At 46.9% G+C, this 21,726-nt stretch overlaps 1 protein-coding gene across 3 annotated transcripts in view; it reads left to right on the plus strand.

The window, feature by feature from the left end:
* The first annotated feature begins 4,244 nt into the window (after positions 1–4,244).
* The window catches only part of SGPP2 (sphingosine-1-phosphate phosphatase 2), a 34,693-nt gene continuing 17,211 nt past the window's right edge, over positions 4,245–21,726 (plus strand). Inside the window, exons 1-3 of one of the 3 annotated variants that reach the window (XM_063407987.1) lie at positions 4,422–4,537; positions 9,748–9,810; positions 19,435–19,593. In XM_063407987.1, coding sequence (XP_063264057.1) covers positions 19,576–19,593 — 18 coding nt within the window. In that variant the 5' untranslated portion in view covers positions 4,422–4,537; positions 9,748–9,810; positions 19,435–19,575. Of the gene's footprint in view, positions 4,538–9,747; positions 9,811–19,434; positions 19,594–19,640; positions 19,769–21,726 lie in introns of those variants that run through there. The other 2 variants (XM_063407985.1, XM_063407986.1) reach the window with 2 other exon arrangements.

A 21,726-nucleotide genomic window follows, 5' to 3' on the forward strand; every position in this document is an offset into this window, starting at 1 on the left:
TTGTGAAAATGTAGCTAAATACTGACCAGCTATTAGTGAGATATTTTGGCTCTGGATGAGGCAGTTTCACTAGATAAAGCTTTAAAAGCTTTTTTTTTTTTTTTTTTTTTTTTTTTTTTTTTTTTTTTTTTTTTTTTTCTACTGGACAGTTTATAAATAACTTCTTTTAAACACTCTCAGAGTCCTACTCATCTAGTCTTTTGCAGTGACATTGATTCCACTGGTTTTATAGAAAGTTGCCTTTCTAAATCTCTGGAAATCTGTATGGGCCACACAAAGTGTAGGACAGTTCTTGAATTTTTTTAATCGTTAAATCTGGGGAGTTTTTTCTCCAGCAAATCTTTCAAGGAGCCAAATCCTGAGAATTTTTCTTGCCCATCAGGAGGAATGGGAGGTAAGTCTCGGGAAAAGGCCATTAGACCATTGTTCCATAAAGGGAATAGAAGATGATTGATTCATACTCTTGCCTTGAGCAAGAGTAAACAAGTAGTCCTGTGAGCAGTAGAAATGGTAAAATAAGGTTCCTATAGATTTTTACATTTTCTCATTACTAGATATTTTCAGTCTTCTGCCCCTGCTTCTGTCCTCAAATCCTCCATCCTTTCCATGGCCCAAACACCTCCCACTCCTGTGCTGTGGTCCTTCCTACGACCCTCTGTTCCATCCTGAAAACATCTCTCTCTCTCTTTCCCTCTTCCCAGGCCCCCCAACCAAGCTGCTGCATCCTGCAGCTGTGTCCACATCTGCTCAGTACTGGACAGGCAAGAGGCAGGATTCCCTGGAAATAAGTGTATCCTGACTGGGCTCATCAGGCTGCTCAAGCTGTGTCTGTGCTGCACTGCCATTTTTCCCTAAAACCACAGGAGCACAAGTCTCTGCTCCAGTGATGAATGTGGTTTGTATTTGCTAGTAGGTTAAAGTATTGGCTGAGGGGAGGTGTTAGGGGGAGTTTGACTAGACTGATCGTTATCTTCCTAAGAAAATGTCCAAAAGCCACTAATGGGTTTTCTTTGTGTGCTAAACCTACGAAGATGGTGAATGGTCTAGCAGGGAAGCAATGTGAGAAACAGCTGAGGTCACTTGGCTTCTTCAGCCTGGAGGAGACTGAGGGGAGGCCTCATCTCAGTCTGCAGCTCCCTCAGCAGGGGAAGGAGAGGGGCAGGCACTGATCTCTGCCCTCTGGTGCCCAGGGACAGGAGCTGAAGGAACAGCACGAGGCTGAGGCAGGGTTAGGTCCCAGGGTTAGGAACCCACCCCTGTCTCACCCAGGGCTGGCTGGCACTGAGCAGGCTCCCCAGGGCATGGACACAGCACTGACAGAGCTCAAGGAGCCTTTGGACATCGCTCTCACAGACCTGGTGTGGCTCTTGGGGCTGTCCTGTGCAGGACCAGGAGCTGGGCTTGGATGATCCGTCTGAGTCCCTTCCAAGTCAGGATATTCTATAATTCTGTGAAACTGGACCTGAAAAGTTTCTTTCAATCCAGAAATCAGTCTATATTAGAAACATAACTCCCACAAATCCCTTCACTTTCCACAGCAAAAAAAGGGTCATAGACTTCCATTATCAGTTCATGTAGTACTTGTAATTAATCATGTTGATTCCAAGACATGGACAAGGCTTATTCAAATTAACAATAAGTAGCAATTTCCCCCTTATTTTTTCTCTCTATTAAGTTTAGAGTGAGTTTGATTAATAAACCCTGAATTTTCATCAGCTGGATGCTGACATCCTCACTGAGACACACTCCCACTCACCTAAGAGTGCACCTGAAGAGGAATCAGGGAGAAGCTGGCTGTGAATGCTTAGTTCTATTTTAATACCTGGGAAGTATTATAATGACATAACTATGTAGGCAGATCAGATAAATATTGACTTGTGGTTGACAAAGAGACGTTTTAAAATACCCACCAAGTGCTGGCCCCAGCCATGCACTCTCATTCCTGCTTTCCTGCTTTTCACTGTGTCCCTGGATGAGATCCTATCCACTGGCATCAGTGGCAAGGCTCCCAGCTGCACCAGCAGGGCTGTAATTTTACTCTTCAAATTACCATGTACATGTTGATGTATAGGTGAACAAAATAAGAATGAAATAGTTTTGAAGACTCTTTCTGCAACACAGTGAAAATAACCATGAAGGGACTGTGATTTGAATGCATTCAGTCTATGTAGAAGAGATTGACTAATATAAATGCAATTTTTAATTAAAATTCCATGCCTGTGGATTTTTCAAATATCCAAGGAAAAGGGAAAAAAAGATAAATGTTTCCCAGGTTCTTATGAATGTACCTAGTAAATTTTACAGCTATTAAAAAACAAACCCAGATGCAAACTATAAATAATTCCCCCCAAGTAAGAGAGCAGAATCACATAACCTGCTCAGGCTGCCTCCCTCCTCAGTCCCTGTGAGCTGGCTCTGCTGGCAGGGCAGCCCTGTCACCATGGCCAGGGCTGTGTGTGCACACACCAGCACTGGGGAAAGCACCTGACACCTGATGGCACCTGGAGCTCAGGCAAACCTCTACCAGTAGAAGATTGGGTTGGAGAAGATAAAATAAAATGAATCCCACAAACAATTAGATGAGATCTATGAAGTCTGCCCTGGGTTGTGGGTGGGGGTGCTGAAGACCTGCCCCTGGCATTCCTCACAGAGGCCATGTGGCCCATGGCCATGGGCTGGGCTGGCCCCAGCCCAGGCTGGGTGATGGGATGGCTCTGCCACCTCGAGAGCAGTGGCACTCATGGGGCCTGGGTGAGCATCTCCTTCAGGCAGCCCAAACTGTGGCACAGGGACACACTGACTTGCTAAAAGCAAAGGAATGTGGTTTGGGTTTCCAAGCACTCTGGGGAAAAAAAAAAAAAAAAGGGAAAAAAAAAAAGGAAAAAAAAAAAAAGCTGTGATGCAATCTTGCATAATATGGGGTATTTGAGAATGAAAAAAAAAAGGCAACAAACTTTAAATGAGTCTATGTTGAGCAAATTATGATTGTGCAATCCTTGTACAAAATATATTTCTGGGAATAGAAATGGGCTGTTCCAAAAAGAAAAAAAAAATTTGTATTGATGGAACTAAGATGCTGAAGGTTTCAAAAGTAGGAATCAGCAGGGTTCACCTGTGGCAAGGCTTGCAGCCTCAGAACTTGAGGGGCATCTTCCAAGTGATAACTCCTCTTTTTCCGTAGGAAACCCCATAACTGTATTTAAGGGAGAATACATTTAGAGATGTATCCTTATAGGTATATGTGTACATGTACACAATGTAGATGTGCAAAGAAAAAGAAGGGAAAAGAAATAAAAGCTGATTCCAAAACAAAATGACAAAATGAAGCCGGGGACAGCTCAGGGTGTATTTTATACTCATGAGATGAATTGATGGAAGATGAACCCATGTAGCCTGGCATCCACAGGTAAGTGTTTTCCCCAAAGATCAGGGTATGATGAAGAGCATTCTATCTTCACATTAAGAAGATAGCAGGAAAAATACCACGGCAGGAGAAACACCTAAGAAAAGGAACGCGCTGAATGTCCTGTCCTCGCCGGGGGGCACGGTGGGGTTGGGAGCCGGGGAGGAGAAGCGCAGGGCCCGGCCGGCAAGGGGCGCTCCCGGGCGGGACATCCTACCTGTGCGGAAGGGAGGGACATCCTACCTGTGCGGGAGGGGAGAGACATCCTACCTGTGCGGGAGGGGAGAGACATCCTACCTGTGCGGGAGGAGAGAGACATCCTACCTGTGCGGGAGGGAGGGAGGGATATCCTACCTGTGCGGGAGGGAGGGAGGGATATCCTACCTGTGCGGGAGGGAGGGAGGGATATCCTACCTGTGCGGGAGGAGAGAGACATCCTACCTGTGCGGGAGGAGAGAGACATCCTACCTGTACGGGAGGGAGGAACATCCTACCTGTGCGGGAGGGAAGGGACATCCTACCTGTGCGGGAGGGAGGGATATCCTACCTGTGCGGGAGGGAGGAGAGGGACATCCTACCTGTGCGGGAGGGAGGGATATCCTACCTGTGCGGGAGGAGAGAGACAGCCTACCTGTGCGGGAGGGAGGGATATCCTACCTGTACGGGAGGGAGGAACATCCTACCTGTGCGGGAGGGAAGGGACATCCTACCTGTGCGGGAGGGAGGGAGGGATATCCTACCTGTGCGGGAGGGAGGGAGGGATATCCTACCTGTGCGGGAGGGGAGGGACACCGCACCTGTGCGGGGGGAGGGGCATGGCACCTGTGCGGGCGGGGCGGGCCGGGGCGGGGCGGGCGCACCTGCCCGCGGCCCCGCGGCCGGCGGGGCGCGCTGGGGCCGCGCTGCGCGGAGGCTGGCGGCAGCATGGCCCGCCTGCTGGGCACCTTGCGCAGCTCCCAGCCCGTGGCGCGCTTCCAGCGCTCCTGCGGGCTCTTCCCCGCCGGCGAGGAGGGCGGCGGCAGCGGCGACCCCGCGGAGGGGCCCCGGGAGCGCGGCGCCTGCAATGGAGCGGGCGCGCTGCGCTGCGCGGCCGGCGCTGCCCGCGGCGGGGTGCGGAGCGGCCGCGGCCCGCAGGTGAGTGATGGGGGGCCGGCTGTGACTCAGCAGAGCCGCCCCGGCACTGTACGCGCAGGTTCGCCCCGGGAGGCTCCCTCCGCATCCCGCCGCCTGCCCGGGCCGGGAGGAGGGAAAGAGGATTCGGGCTGCGAGCGGGAGAGCCGTGCGCTGCCGCAGCCCGCCCGCAGCCCGGCCCCGCCGGGGAGGCGTCTTTGGGCTCTCCGCGCTCTCCCGCCGCTGACGCCCCCGGGATGGGGCGGTCTGTGCGAGCGGGAGTTGCCTGCAGAGGGGCCTGGGGCACCGCAGCCTCTGCCCGGGATGCGCAGGGGAGGAGCAGCTCTGTCCTTCCTCGGGGTCTCTCCGTGCGGGGCGCACCTGCCGCGGTGCCGCGCTGTGCCCGGCCCTGCCCTGTGCCCGGCGTGCGGGGTGCCCACAGCCCGGCCCTGCTGCCCGCCCGGCTCCGGGCGGCTCAGCCCTGCTGCCCGCAGCCCGGTACCGATGGACACAGGCTCAGCCCTGCAACCCGGTACCGATGGACACAGGCTCAGCTGTGCTGCCCGCAGCCCGGTACCGATGGGCACAGGCTCAGCCCTGCTGCCCGCAGCCCGGTACCGATGGACACAGGCTCAGCCCTGCTGCCCGCAGCCCGGTACCGATGGGCACAGGCTCAGCCCTGCTGCCGGTACCGATGGACACAGGCTCAGCCCTGCTGCCGGTACCGATGGACACAGGCTCAGCCCTGCTGCCGGTACCGATGGGCACAGGCTCAGCCCTGCTGCCCGCAGCCCGGTACCGATGGACACAGGCTCAGCCCTGCTGCCGGTACCGATGGACACAGGCTCAGCCCTGCTGCCGGTACCGATGGGCACAGGCTCAGCCCTGCTGCCCGGGTACCGATGGACACAGGCTCAGCCCTGCTGCCGGTACCGATGGACACAGGCTCAGCCCTGCTGCCCGGGTACCGATGGACACAGGCTCAGCCCTGCTGCCGGTACCGATGGGCACAGGCTCAGCCCTGCTGCCCGGGTACCGATGTGCACAGGCTCAGCCCTGCTGCCCGCAGCCCGGTACCGATGGGCACAGGCTCAGCCCTGCTGCCCGGGTACCGATGGACACAGGCTCAGCCCTGCTGCCGGTACCGATGGACACAGGCTCAGCCCTGCTGCCCGCAGCCCGGTACCGATGGACACAGGCTCAGCCCTGCTGCCCGGGTACCGATGGGCACAGGCTCAGCCCTGCTGCCCGCAGCCCGGTACCGATGCGCACAGGCTCAGCCCTGCTGCCGGTACCGATGGACACAGGCTCAGCCCTGCTGCCGGTACCGATGGACACAGGCTCAGCCCTGCTGCCGGTACCGATGGACACAAGCTCAGCCCCCCGTGCTCCCCCGGGCCAGGCAGGTCGCGGCGTTTCCCGGAGCGGTCTGTAATTCCCCTGTGTATCAGAAGGGAACAGGGAAGGGTATGATGCAACCCGTGTGTACAGGTCGGACGACCTGCTTTTTCTCCTACTGTAATGACTTGAATTCATTAGCAGATCGCTTTGTGGTGCCTTTTGGAAAGCAGGTGATAATGGGCTTCCAAACTCTACCTGCAATATAAACATGGACCAGCCATGAATGTCACAACTCTACCACTCCTTCCCTTCCATACTATTTTACTCTTCCTTGTTCCACATCCAGTGCTCAGATTCTCATGTCAAGCATCTAAATTTCTTCCTTAGATGCTGCTTCTTGACTCTTTCTCAATTAAATAGAGTTCAGTCTGTTCACTTCTGAACTACAGTAAGCTCTATTTTGGGTAAACTATGCAGATAATTCACTAAAAGATTTATTGTCACTGCTTTCTTTTGAACAGTGACGTAGTTCATGTAGCAGTGTTGATACTGAAATCCTGTCCAAGTTAATGCTTCATGAATGCAGCTGTTCACCTTGAGCAATTGTTTTGGGTTTCATGAATTAAGGCACAATTACCTTTATGTGAAGGGTGAATGTGTTCTGGGTGAGACTCCATCGAACTTGGAGGTAGAAGCAGAAGCATTTGTTTCCCCAGAATTATGACTGTCACTTCTGAAACATGAAAGTTGCATTGAAACACCCCCCAAATGGAGATGGGAGTAATAGATTGAACAGTGAAGTGCTAGAATTATAAAGACAGGCTCTGTCTGTTTCTTTTAATCGAAACTGGAAATTAAAAGTCCATTTTTACAAGGAGGGTCTTCTGCAACCTGACAAGAAACATGAACAGTGAATTTGGATCTCCCTTAGGCTAAGGCTCAGACCCCCTGCTTTGTTGCTAAATGACCTAGGGTTACCCTGATGTATCTGCAAATAAGTAGGTTTAGGATTCTCATTTACATAACAAATTCTTTGGCCATGAGTTCTCTATGGACAGTGGCATTCTCTTGCTGCTAGCTGCAGGTGTTTGGAGACAGGTGCTGAAGTGCTGCTCCTGCATCTCCCTCCTGGAGCCTTGTGTGGCTCTGTGCTCATCCATCCCTTCCTGGGAGTTTCACAGTCCTTGTCACCAGGACAGTTGATTTCTATAAGGTAGTAACGTTCACACTGCATTGTCTTTACTGTCACAACCGTCTTGAAGGTTCTCAGGTTCTCCTGTGTAAGTTCTTGGACAACCACTGGGTTATACCTGTGAAAACAGAGCACACTGCATGCAGTGAAGAAGATGTAAATGGCTCTCTGGGCGATGGGACTGCCACAGCTCCATGTCTCCAGGACATGTCCCCTTCCTCCAGTGCCAGCTCTCAGGCCCCTACATCTGACATGGGCTGGATCATGGGCCAGGGTGGCCCAGCTGGAGAGACTCTGGGAACACAGAGCTGAGGGCTGGTGGCAGTTTGGGAGGGGATGATGCCATACTGAATGGAGAGGAGAGACGTCTCAAAGGGGTAAAAAAACAGAACTGCTCTTCCTCTGGAAGAAGGAAGCTTTTAATTATTGCACACATTTGTGCCAGGAGTGCTGCTCGTGATTCATCATCGTCTTCGTTTATGTATAACCTGGAGATTAAATGTGTGTTGGAAAAAAAGCCACAAGGCCTGATGACAGTGGGCAGCAGCAGCATGAGTGGCTGTGTTTCTGCATCTTTGTAAATCAGTCCTGCCTGCCCCACAGGAGCTGCCATGAGATGAGACAAGGAATGAAATGCTTAGATGTGACAGCTGGGCTGCTTGTGTTTCTTAAATATTGAATCAGTCACCTAGCCCATGCTCTTGATGTTCCTTGGTTACCAGATCATTTAGAATCACTTTTTAAGACCTCAAATGCAAACTCTGCTGTCTGTGGATGATACAGGATGGTGCCAGTCCAACACACTAACAGGGATTACATCCTGGCTTGGACTAGATACTGAATCTATGGGCTTTTAGTGGAGGAACTGTCTGGGTTTATTACTACAGAAGACAAGAGAGCAACTTCTTGTAATTATCCTGTCCCTGGCTAATACTAGTTTATTTTCTGTGGTGCTTTCTATTATTAGGGTTTTGTGGGTTGTTTTTTTTTGTTGTTGTTGTTGTTTTTTGTGGTTTTTTTTGTTTTGGTTTGGTTTTTTTGTTGTTGTTGTTTGTTTGTTTTTTTCACAAGGAATTTATTTTTGGAACAGCTAAAAGGTATCTTTTCCTGATGCTTTGTAGGAAACCCTCAAGCTGTGCTCTTAAAAACACCAACTTACTACTTGAAGTTGGTGTTCTGTGAGGGACCAAATAAAGGCCACATGCATTTAAAAAGTGGAGCTTTGCTTATCTCTAATCTCCTGGTGGACTTTTGCTCCTGAAATTGATAGCCTGAATGAAAGAGTACAAAGGAAAAAAACAACCTTCTAGTCAAAGTTCTTTGTAGAGATTTGTTTGTCTTTCTCCACTCTTCCTTTCCCAGATGCTTTATCATCTCGAGATCTGTCTTCCGGCCTTTGAGAGAGTGCAGTTCATGTTTACACTGTAGTTATTCCTTAACTGTCAGAACTGCTCCGAACTGGCACAATGTTTACAAACTGCCTGATGGTGTTCAGTGATTATGTGGCTCATGCCATAAGTGAGGAGGATAATAACCAGAATAACAGCCAGGTGATGGTAACAGGAACAGAGAAGGTAGGTACAAACTGCATATCCATCTCAGATGTATTGCAGGCCCCCAAAACTACTCAGGCTCAATTACTTGCAAGATATAGATGAAAACACTGTTTTTGCTGTGATGGGATGGCAGGTCATTTGAAGCATGCTTGCTCTAGAGCCTGAGTCAAGGCCTCTCTTCTGTGGTAATCCCTTGCAATAGATTTTTACATCAGCCTCAGAGTCTTGCTTTTTCTTTTTAAATTGCTTTGCAGGCTTACTTTGTTTCATGTTGTTTCCCTCTCCATGCAGCAGTAAGTTGGTGGTAGCTGAGGTAGGTTCAGCAGGAGAGACAAACCCTTGTGAAAAAAGCCCAGGAGCACTGCTAGGAGAACAGGCAGCAAGGCATTTCTGCCTCATGTGCTAACACTTTGTCCCCCTAGAGAATACAGCTGAACTTTTGGAAGCTCCACAGTTTGGAGCTGCAGCTGGGGAAACATGAGATGCAGTTTCTGGTTTCAATGGGCTGAGCTCAAGGCTCACATTCCTCAGCATCCCTCCCGTGCTCTGGTACTCAGTGTTCAGATCTCCCCTACCTGCTGTGGCTGCCCGGGGAGCTTGACCATCCTGCACGTGTCCAGTTCTTGGTTTGAGGTTTAAGCAGCCAGTAAGGGACAGTGTTAATCTAGGTGAAGGAGGTGGTTTAATCAAAGAGTTTTGGCCAGCCCTGAGTGACAGTCCTTTGGGAGATGACAGCAGAGTCCCATCCAAGATTCAGGCTGAGTGTGGCAGCTCTGTGAGACTCTGTTAGCACTGATTCTGTGCTACCTGCTGCCCTAACCCCCTATCTGTTAGGGTTTGCCTCTCCTGGGAGCAGCCTTGCCTCCCCTCTGCAGAACAGGCTGCACAGACAGGTGTGTGCTGTTTGTTACCGTCTCTCTTCAGATCTTGCTGCAGAAACTGCTGAAGCTAAGGAGGGTCTGTGAAGCTTTGCTGATTGTAGTGGGTACCCTGCGTGGTGCCTGCTGCTGAGAGTGGGTGCTGGCACAGGGGCACACGAGGGGCCGTGCTGCCAGCCTGGGTCCTTACACTGATGATGATGATGATGATGATGATGTGCTTCATGACTCAGTGCTTCCTGGCTCACAGCCTGACTCATCTTTTAGGAGGCCACTGGACCTCATAATGAGGAGCTGTCAGGATCCTAGGATTAATTCCAGTGCTTGGAGGTGAGCCACTTACTGCTTTATAATTCTGCTGAATGTCTTGGGCCATTAGTTCAGATATCAACCAGAATAATAAAAGTTAATCTGCTGTCATTTTTCTTGTTTGGGTCTCTGGAGAACAGCAGTAGATTTAACAGACAAGAAGCCAGAGAAAATGTGTTCTGGAAAATTCTTTTGGACACCCAGTTCTTTCAATTTATCTTGTTTTTATGCTCTGCAGAGAATGTGTATGGGTCATCTGGGCAGTGGAAAGTGACTGATGACTGCCATGGCAAGTAAATCTGAGGTCTAGAGGGTACAGGTAGTGTTGTCTAAACAATGAAATTTTTGTTTAAAATGTCTGTTCACTTTCCTGCTTTAAAGGGTTTCATATCAGTCCAGTTTGGTTAGCACCTGTAACTTGCTTTCCCAAGGTAAACTGCGATTGGTTTAGATGTAGAAGGTTGTAAATGCTTTAATATGGAGCTAAATTACTGTTTTATATTATTACTAAATTTTGGAATCTTTATTACTAGACATAAAAAATATAAAATATGTTTAATCCCTCCTTTTGAAGACAGCTGGCAGTTGCAAACCACTGTAAACAGGGTTCCCTGAGCCTGTGGGTTCTGGCACACAGGAATTGGTCACTATCACCCCAGGCCAGGTCATTTTTTATCCCCTTTGCAGCTTGCTCCACTGGATGGAATTATAACTGCTTACTTAAGTCAACCAGCTGATGAGGTGTAGTCCCTTTAGTGTTCCCCACTGCCATTTCCCTTTGCAAAGTGAGAGTGTTGAGGTACTTTATTTTACAGGAGGAGTCAGTGTCAGACACCTCAGCTGTGCCACAAGAGCAAAGCCTGGATGTTTGCATGGAAAGGGCCCAGAGGCATTAGTGAGGAACCTGTTCCCTGACAAATCTACAGCCCACCCACCAGCATCTGTGGCACAAAGCAGAGAGCAGAGCAAGCAAAGGACTGAAGGAAAGGGAGGAGAAGGGAGTCCTTACAGAAGGGCAGCAGATACCCATGTCACCTGCAGGTGTGAGGTGCCAGGGTGAATTTTGAACTGGCACTGACTGAAGTATTGAAGCTTGCAAGCACCTGCCCAAAAGCGGCCCCAGCACTGTGCCAAGCACTGCTGGCTGGGGGGTGCCAGGGGGCTGCAGCCAGAGGGGCTCAATTAGTGGAGCAGGAGAGCCAGGCCTTGAGGCAGCACTTGGCAACATCAGCTCACATGTTGGTCTCCTTGTGTGTTTCTCCATCAGAAACAGAGCTGACATCAGCGTGGCCTGCACTAATTGCAACTAATAATGAGGCAGCAAGTGAATTAAAAACATCTTATCTGCAGCTCTCCTCCCAGGGGCGGGCTGGCTGCTGAGGTGTCCTCCCATGTGCCTCTCCACAGCCACAGTTTGAACACATCCCTTCCTCCTTACAGGGCTCTGTGCCTTTTGGAAATGCATGGAAAAGGCTCTTGTATATTTGTGATGGCACTTAACCCAAAGCTATATTCGGCCCTGCCTTAGGAAACTGCTCTTTGACTTGAATCCTGGAATTGTCAGCTGGCAAAAAGTCACTTCACCTTGTGCTGGTGCCTGATTGTCAGAGAATAAAGCAAAGAGTTTAGTTGTCTGAAAATGGTATGGTGTTACTCTGTGTTCCAGAAGCCCTGCTGCTCTGTGCCTCTCAGAACAGACCTCTGCCATGGAACTAATCTTTGTGCAAAATTAGCTGACTGGATTCATGATGCTGCTGTGTAGAAATAAGTGATTAATCTATGGTGTCAAACTGCTATAGTTAATTTCTAAAATAAAATCTTAGTGTGAGAACAAGCTTTTTGCTCTGAAGAGAAATGCAACAGTGAAGTCCTGGTTCTCCATGTCACTGGCAATTCCTGCAAGCTTCTGTTGGGTTGGATTAGGTTAGGTTAGGTTAAGTTAAGCTTCTCTTGAGGATCTCCTCAGACCCAGTGTGCTGGGGCAAAAGTGTGTGAGAGTCTTCCCATTCCTCCTGCTCAGCACCTCCGCAGAACACCTTGGGAATCCAGCAGCCATGCAGGCCCTGGTAGCACTGACTCATTTGGTTTTGGCAGGAAGTCAAAACTCAGAGGTGGTGGTGCTTGAGGGGGATGGGTGGGTATGTGGGCAGGGTGACCATCTAATGTTGTGCTGCTGGAAAACTGCTGTCTTGTGGCACATCCTTCTACCCAAAAACAGTTTTACTAACTCTGTACCTCTGGAAATATGAAGTACAGTAAGTTTCAGAGGAATCTGGTATCTGTTTTGAAGCTGGATCCCCATCTTTCTGAACTGCCTAAAATTTCCTTTCTCTGTTTCTTAACTTGCCTTTTCCTCCCTCTGTCCACAGCCACTGGTGCTACCTAATCCTTAAAATACCTTCCTCAGACATTTCCAGGTGCAGGCTCTGTGCTGCACCCCACAAAATTGCAGCCTAATTCTCGTCAATTAAAATGCAATTAAACAAACCTGTTCTTCCACTGTAAAATGGGGAGGAAGGAAGCCTTTTCCTTCTGCCCTTCCCTCACCTGCCTCTCTTGCCCTGTTGTTTCCATATTGCACAAACTGGCCAGTTCTTCCTGGAATGTGGGAGGATGCTGAAGTGCACAAGAAGCTCACGCACCACATCTGTCAGGGCAGCTGAAACAGCCGTGTCCAACCTGCCCAACCTCTGCCTGGCAAAGCAGGGCTCAGGGAATGAGGGAGGTGAGCTCAGCAAGGAGGAGAAGTGCACGGCCCTATTTATGCTGGTGTTGTGCAGCTTTCTTGGCAGAAAAACGCTGCCAACACACATCAGTGATTCATAACAAAAGTATCAGAACTGGGATTCTGGGGAGTTACTCCAGCAACTGGAGTGACCATGAGAGGAACAGCTTTCCATAAAGAGCAGGCAAGGAAATAAATGCAGAGGTGTTATTCTCCATGTTGGAATGGTGCTTTCAGGTGTATGCTCAAAAGCCTGAAGATCACGGTGGGAGGGAGATCGATTAGAGTTCCTCAAAATTATACTGCAAGAAAAGGGTGAAACATAATTCTGATCCCATGACACCACTGTGTGGAGGAAGGTCAGACCTCCTTGCCTTATTAACAGCAACAAGCAAAAGCTCCAATGTGAGCTGGTGGGTTTGAGGTTTGACTGGATGGTTTTTAAAGGTCCCCTTCCAACCCAAACTATTCTGAGATTCTCAGAATTGTGGATGACAACTCTCCAGGTGTGTGCTAAGAAAGGAATACAGGGAGTTAAATGGCCTGAGAGTTTGAGTGCCACGATGGACACCTTTTGATGGAAAGTGATGAGGGTCTCTTCAGAACAGGTTTTGTAGCCATGTGGAAATCATTAGGTGAAAAGTAGGTGTGAAAGGCATGATGCCTGTGAGATGAAGTTAGGAGAAGGTGCAGTTAGGCTAGAGGATGAGAACAGAAGTCAAATAGTCTTGTCAAGGTGAAGGTATGGTTGAAAATTGACTTCTATTCAATAGATGCAGATACTCACTGAAGAAGCAGGTGTAGACTCAACTGTAGAATGGAATAATAAATGTGGTAGAGATTTCATGGAGAAAAAAAGTTGTTTGAAATCACAGCTTTGACATGGTTCAGTGGTGACAAACCTCTGAAAACTGCCCACAAAATGAATGGCATTGTGCAGGACTGTTCCTTCACCATTGCTGAAGTGTCACATCTGATCTTTGGGCTCTGTAATTCAAGACAGGCATGTTAGGTGCTGTGTCTGGAAAATGCTCAGTACCCCCTGTAAGAATTACCAGGTGATTAGGGTGTGGAAGAGAGCACAGTTATGTTATTTTTAAATGCTTATAACAACCTTCTGCTGTGTCAGCCTTCACAGGAAGGAAACAATTTGTTCCTTGTCTGCAGTAGATAAGAAAATAGCCGTAGGTTTTAATGTCAGCAAGAAAGTTTTAGGCTAGGTGGCAGGAGAGCAAAGCACTTGGAGATTACCTGGAGCAAGCAGTGGAGTTTCCACCTCTGGTTCAGTAAGGACAGGTTAGACAAACTTCCACCAGAGTGGTGGGAGTGTAAGCCATCCATCCTTGGTGGACAAGCTGGACCAGCCCTGGTTTAGGCTGTCTGTCAGGAAATGAGAGGCTGTCCTTTCCAGTGACTGCAGGCATGGGCCTTCACGAGCAATCTCAGCCTCCTAAGCAGCCACCCCCCTTTGTATCTGAAACAGACTTCCTTTGGTTTCTTTAAGACAGTTTTCTTTATGGACAACGATATAATCAATTTTTCCTTCCTTGATTCTTTCTATTAATTCCCTAAACAAATGCTCTGTCAACTCTAGTCTTATGTTATTCTATTTTATATTTAAATGACTTGTCAGATTCTGTTACTTCTATGTGTGTTCCTTCAGCACAAGGAAGGAGGTTATGATGTTACTTTTAGAGCAAGATACAGAAATAAAACCTGTAATTCAGTCTATCTCCCAGCTACTAACCAGAGTGGAAGGGAAATAACACGAAAATTAAAAATTAACTGAAGTGTCTTAACTGTGTTCTGGACTCATTCCAGCTTCAGTGTGCTCTGTGTGTGTTGATGTGCAGATGTGTATCTGTCTCAGCTGGCCATCCTTTACAGCCTGAAGGGGAGACTTTGGATGAACACATCCCAATGCAGGATGTGGTGACTGGATGAGCACTGTGGCCAGGGTGACAGCATTGGTGGGAGACCTTTCCCATTATCTATCTGGGTATTCTCAGCCTTTGGCCTGGCAAAGCATAGCCCCTTTCAGCCTGACTGCTTCCAGCCATCCCTGGTGCTGTTGGCTGTGCAGCTTTTCTGTTGTACTTGCTGAGAGTTTTATCTAATGGCCTTTTGGAGCGAGTTAAGAAATTGCTGAATACTGCCAGGATTCTGCCTCATTTTTAGGCTCCCCACTGGTTCTTTACCTGAGACCACTGAAAGTGCTGTGACAATCTTGAAGCTTGAGCATTGTTACATCTCATGCAATGATTGTCTTGTTTCTGCACCAGCTGATGGTTCCAGGCCACATCCCTGCTCTTCAGGACAGGAGTGCCTGCTGCTGTCTTTTCTTGCAGAACAGCTGGGAGCTGGATGTGTCCTCTGTGTGCTGCTCAGCAAGGACCTGCTGCCAACAGCAGAGCTGGACAAAACTTTGTGTTATTGGAGGATTTTCTTGTGATTTCTGTTTGTCTCCCTCTCCACATTTTTGAGGTTTTGGTTGGCTCTAGCTGTCCTTCTGTAAACCTGGACAGCTATTGAAAACTGGCTGCCTCATTTTCTGCAGAGGCTAAAAAATTAATTACTTGTTTTAAAGCATTTAAACAGAGTGGGAAGCTGCACATATGTATGAGCTTGGTCAGGTGTATTTTTGATGCTTTGGGGCTCCCTGTGTGTACTCTGTGTGCTGCTGTCCTGGCCCTGGTGTCTCCTGAGAGCTCTGCAATTCCTTCCCTGACTCTGCTGCTCCTTTGCTGGCTCCCCCCACACCCTGCCATGGGTGCTGAGCACCCAGCGAGGGGCTCATGGCCACACCAGGATCGCCCCTGGGGCACAGCCCCTGTTCCCTGGCCAGCCCATTCCTTCCCCATGGAGCAATGGTTGCAGTGTTGGTGCTCCCAGGGAAGGTGAATGCATAGGTGCTGGAGTGTAACTGGGTGCCCTTGTGTGCTTGATGTGCAGCTGTGCAGTTGGATGGAAGAGCTGAAGCCTTTGATAATCATGGGGTTTGCGTTTTCTTATTTTCCAAAATCTAAATACCAATATCTATTTTTTTGTTGTTGTTATGATTTAATAGATTCCTTTTTTAACTTGGTACAGTTAATAAACATAAAGTGATGTAAAACTGACTGCTTAGGTAGAGTACTCCAGTACAGAAGGCTTTTTCCCACTGATTTTACTCTAAACAGTACAGCCCTATGGGGTAAATTGTCTGATTTATATTATCTTTGTGTACAGCAACATCTAGACTGGAATTTTTGATTTTTTTCTTTGTGCCTGATTTTTGGTGGCTTCTCTAAATGTAGAACCCCTTTTTTTCACCACATTAGAAATCCGTAAAGTGAAAAGTATGTAATGTGTTAATTAGGGACTTTGGGAGGGATACTCCTAATCTTCTGCAAGGCAATTCTGTTGGCACTTCAAGAAGTTCAATTAAACATGTACATCTTCTGAAAGACCCGAAGTAATTGAGAGCTGAGAACAGAGTGTTGGTTAATGGGATCTCTGGGTCAGACTCTGAGCCTTAGAAGTCTGATGCTGTACAGCTTGTCTCTAGAGACAGGGCAGGAAAAACTGGGGCCTGTTTTGCTCTCTGACAAGAGATCTCCCAGAGGAATTGCAAGGAGTAGTATCTCTGCACAGCTACTTTTTTTCCCCTCTAAAAATACATTTTTAATCTATTATGTTAGTGGCTCAGCTGCTGTTCCTTTGCCTCAGCTTTGAAGGCTGAACACTACATATATACATGGTTTCTAAAATGATGGATTCCTCATGTGCTGTGTCATTGTGTGTTATTGTATCCCCAGAGCCGCCAGGGTGTTTGCCCTGCTCTGCTTTCCCTGTAGGAACGTTTTGGGGGTGCTCCCATGCTCCAGGGAGGTTGGGTGGGTGCTGTGGCAGCAGCTGGGGTGGGTCACCCACCCCTGTGCAGAGACTGCAGATGTGGGATGACCTGCAATAGTCATTTTTTGTGCCAATAGCTGGGTAGTTTATTTATGGAGACTCATATATCCATGAGAGTTTCTTGTAGTCTGTGCACTTGAGGTTTTCCAAAATAGATACTCTACAGTTGATGAGAAGGGTCATTTTGTGAAATTACCTGTCTTCCATGTCTGTGAATGTTGAGGATTATTGCATCTTGCTTCTGAAATGCTCTAAAAATTCTGACTTTATCTACAGCCTTAATTGCTGCCCATTAAAACCTCTCTGATCCAGGCTGAATAGCAATGGAGATGGATGGAAGGGCTGATTTACTGAAAGGGCTTTGAGCATTGTGGAAGGCATCAGGTCACTGCAGTACATTACAAATAATCAAGTCTAAAGATAGGAATGACTTAAAATTAGAGATGGAATACATTTCTGGGAATGTTATAAGATGTTAACACAAATAATGGATTTTTCTGCACTGGGGTTAGAATGAGAATAAAAAGAGAAGACACTCCACAAAGCACTGCACTGTTTTCTTTCTGCAGAAATAGTGGGTGTAGATAGTAAGTGTGAGCTAACTCAGTCTGAAAGTGCATGGAGGAGGCTTGCTGTACTTGCAGTGCTTTGGGATCACAATAAGTGCAAACATCACTTTATTGCCATGCACTACCAAGCATCAGGTGGAGGGATTGTGTGTCACTCTGTGTGCCTGACATGTGGCTGCTACCATCGTGTCACAGACAGGCTCTGTTTGTCTCCTGCCACACATTGGCTGTGCACAACTGCTTCTGTAGAGCTAAAAAAAATGTGCTAAAAACCCAACCAAACGTGTGTGTGTGTGTGATTTCTGATAGAAAAGGAGTGGAAGGAAAAAAAAAAAAAAAAAAAAAAAAAAAAAAAAAAAAAAAAAAAAAATTTAAGAATCATGTGGAAGGATTTAGACCTGTCTTCAGTCTGGATTTTTTTTTAACTCCACATTTCTTTTAGAACCTGATAAACCATACTTTCTCCCATAAAACACTTAGTGGAATTAGAAAGTTTTATCCCTGATCCCATGAGGTTGCAAGTATAAAAGCATTACCTTAGGGATGTGTCTGATCCTCTCTCAGCTAAAGCACACAAGCACATAATTCCCAATACCTTGGAGATTAATGCTTAAGTGAGGAGTTAGTGGTGCCAGCAGAGGGCTTTCTGTGGGGCCTTGTTAAGTGTCACCAAATGCAGTTTCAGGAGCTCAGACAGAAGCATTGGAGCTGCTAATTGTGCTGGGGATGTTTTCTAAGTGGCAGCTGAGACTTGAGCCACTCAGACTGATTGCTGTGCCAGGCAGCCACAGCACAGAGCTGTCATCCTAGAGGGATGCCAGGAACTCCTCTGTGGCCTCTGTGACTGAGAGATGGGGGACCACTCCTCTGACCCTGGCATTTCAAAAAGTGTTGACTCATCTTTTCTGTTTATTGGTGCAAAAATCAATTCAAGGTGTGGGGGTTTTTATAATAATTGAATGGATGCAAGTTCTTTCCATCTTGCTTTTGTCACCTCTGTGCAGTTTGCCTCATCTCTGCACTAGAAGCCGATGAAGAGACTGAAGCTTCTAATGGTTTTTGCAATGAGTCACAAGTATGTGTCTAGGCTCCTTAGACAATTTTTGTTTTCTCACTAGCATGTAGGATGAGAGTTTCTCTTTAGTAAACTAGTTACACAGCCAGCTCCAAGCATAGCAGTTTTCCTATTTGGAGAGTTTTACAAGCTTATGCCAAAGCTGTATCTTAACTTAGTGTGTCTGTGCTAAGACCTTCATGATCCCTTCTCAGTTCTCATCTTTAGGAAGTTCTTTCATCTTGTACTTACATAGCTAACGTACATATTTTTAATTTTTTGGGGAAGATGGAGTGAGACTAGATTGGTTCCTTTGCTCCTCCCCTGAATCACAGCTCCTGCCTATCTATCTATTTCCTTATTTCCTGAAGTGACAGATGTACTTACAAAAGGTGATTTACTTGCCTGTTGCTCCTGCAAACAGAGTGAGGCTTCTTGTGGTGTTCTAATCCCAAATGGCAGCAGCAGCAGCATTGAACAAGTTCCCAAAGTCATGGCCTAAGCAATGTGTGGCTTCCCAGCTCTGGAGGGCTGGGTGTCACCTTTTGGCAGAGGGAAAACAATCATGTTAGGTGGGGTATAGCTAATGAAGTCATCTGGCTGCCAAATCCAGAGACTGACTGAAATTTCATGCTAAATAAAATGAATAAAAAAGTGCTAAAGTGTTGCTGTTTGGAATGTATCTACTGGTAATGCTTAAAAAGACAACCTTGTGGTTGTTACTTTGAGTGTTGGAGTGAAAATCTGATGGTGACAGGTGCATCTCTCTTCCCTGCCCACTCAGACCTTGTGTTCCCCTGGGTCTGGTCGTGCAGCTGTGGTTGCTGAGCCCAGTCCCACACAGGAGCTGAATCTTCCAGCTGTGGCCCCTCTGTGTGGGTGATCCCAGGAGACCCTGCCAAGGGGAGCTCGGGGCTGTAGCACAGGGAAGAGCTCAGTGTTGAGGGCAGTTGTCAGTGGCACCTGGCAGCAAATTTTGGTGACTATGAGGCAAATTTTAAATGAAGTAGTTCAATAATTGTAGTTTAAGTTTTTCAGCTCAAAATGCATTTTCAGAGAAAGCAGTGGTGGCTTTGTCTACTGATGTAGAAATTTTGAACTTGGCACGTCAATGCCTTTAAAGGAATACACCTGATTATCCTGGAGGAAAGGCTGATCCCATCTCCTGAAAGTCTCTGTCCATGTGACTGCTACCTTAGTCTGAACAGATTTCTGCTCTGCAGGAAATGTAGCCACGCTCTCACTACAGTCTTAATTCTAGTATTAAAGTTGAGCTTCATTTCTTGATGTTTCTTATAACAAACTGTTTGGTTTAAGGACTGGGAACTGTAGCAGTTATTATATTTTAAGTGTTTGTTATATTTTTCTACTTCACTAAAATGATAAAATTCTCTCCTTTCCAGGGTTGCTCACAGAAGTATATTGTGAAGAACTACTTCTACTACTACTTGTTCAAGTTTTCAGCTGCTTTGGGTGAAGAGATTTTTTATATCACTTTCCTTCCATTTACCTACTGGAATATAGATCACTCTGTGTCTAGAAGAATGATAATTGTTTGGTCTGTAAGTATTTCTATGATTAATTTGAACTTTAATTCTGTATCCATAGCAAATGAATATTTAAGAACAAGAGCAACCCTTCAAAGAAACAAAATCCTTTCAAACAAAAGAAGCACCAACACTATGCATGTGTAGCTTGTGTTTAGGAAGAAAAGGCATTGCAATACTGAGAGAGGAGGTAAGAGGCGTTGTCTGACTCAGGGTTTCTTCATCTCTGTCACATCTTGGACTGACTTTTTTTCACCACATTCACTGACTGAGCTGCTTTTGATAGAGTTTGCACAGAACAGTTGGGAAAACACTTCCTTCCCAGTGCATCATAGTATTTCAGGGATGGTTTTCCATCACTTTAGAAAATCTTTCTCTTATTCTCATTTCTTCTGTGTAATTTCATGTAGTTCTGGCTTGGTAGAAATTACTGTAAACCTGATAGTAAGGGGATATGCAGGCTGCAGTGGAATAAGCAGGGTGTCTCTGCAGTCACTTGAGGGGGAAAAGATCAGATTGTCTGTTGAAGGCTAAGACTTGAAAGCATTGATTTTTATTAATAGGAGAGCATTCACAAATTATCTGACTTCAGCATTGTTTCAGCTTGGGTTTGGGGTATTCAGAATAATGTATTTCCATTCTAGCTCTGAAAAAACATGAGATAACAGGGCACTTTAGGCCAGGACTGGCTGTTTTGTCATTGCCATTGCTCATCGTATTTATCAGACATTGCTGCCCAAATAAAACCATTTTAGAACAAAGAAGGGAGGTAGGGAGCACCTCTGCCAGCTGGCAGAGCTTGGAGGTTTAACTATCAATCTACACTGATTTAAGAAACTGAAGCTTGGTAAAAACTCAAACATGATATCCGAGTTTATTTCTTTACAGTGAAGCTTCTGTGGGATCTAGTCATTCTGGTTAATAAGACTTTGTCTTTTGACCAAATGATATGATAAGAAATAATAAAACCAACTTGAATTGGGTCATACACTTCAAACACACCTGGTCTTGGAGAGAAGACATCAGTTGCTCTGTGCCAGTAACCTTAGTTAATACATTTTATAAAGAATACATGAAAGATAACTTGCAGATGAAATTTAGAAGTAGGTGGACACAGTATAACTAGAGCTGGGTTTTGGCCAGGAGTACACCTACAGCTTCTGGAAATGTGCCACAGAAGATGAAAATTGCTAGTCACTGCCTTCTGGGTTTGCATATTGCTCAAAAAGATGAGTCTTTGGAGTTCTTTACATGCATTTCTGTAGACTCGCCTTGTCTTTTTCTTGCAAGGAGTTCATCTGAGTATTGGCCAGATCTAGTGTGACTTAGAGTATTCAAGCATCTGATATTATGAAAATTAATATTATTTTTCCCTTAATGAGTTGTGTAGTTGCACTTTATACTGAAAAGGGGTAATTAACATTTTAAATACACAAGCTTGTGACAACCTTTATTTTTAAAACATTAATTATATGTAATTGTGAAATGGCTAAAAATGTCTGTACAGGCCATGTGTTGATGTTATGACGTGCTCAGCTGGGAGGGTCTCTTGCTGGTGGGCAGGTTCTGGCACTCACAGTATTGGTGTTGGTCTGTCTAACACAGTCATAAAATCATAGAATGGCTTGGGTTGGAAGGGACCTTAAAAATCCCCTGCTTCCACCCCTGTGCTGTGGGCAGGGACACCTTCCACTAGACCAGGTTGCTCCAAGCCCTGTCCAGCCTGGCCTCGGGTGCCATTAATAAATGGCATTAATAAAATATTAATATAAATCAATGGTCATGGATGTGACATTTGGCCCAGCTGCATGGAGACACCAAGGTGTCAGTGGGACAAAGCTGTGCTTTGAACTGAATTGGAGAGTTTGGTGATGGAGTTTTGAAGAAATGCTTCTGAATGCATGATGATGATGTGTGGCTAAGAAGAACTGTGTTAGATGACAGTAAAAATCCAGGCAGCCTGATAGTCTGTGACAACAGAGGAGTGGAGGGCTGGGAAGAGCATGAAGGGATAATTGCAGGACCCAAGCATGTTCTGCAGAAGGCTCTTCTCCATCTGGGGAAAGGAACTGGTACCAAAGGGGGAGCCCTAAGGGAAAGGTAGGAGTAGTTCTCCTTTAAAGGGGGTGCTTGGGATGAGGAGAGGTT

Source organism: Prinia subflava, chromosome 11 (assembly GCF_021018805.1).
Source record: "Prinia subflava isolate CZ2003 ecotype Zambia chromosome 11, Cam_Psub_1.2, whole genome shotgun sequence".
Lineage (NCBI taxonomy): Eukaryota > Metazoa > Chordata > Aves > Passeriformes > Cisticolidae > Prinia > Prinia subflava.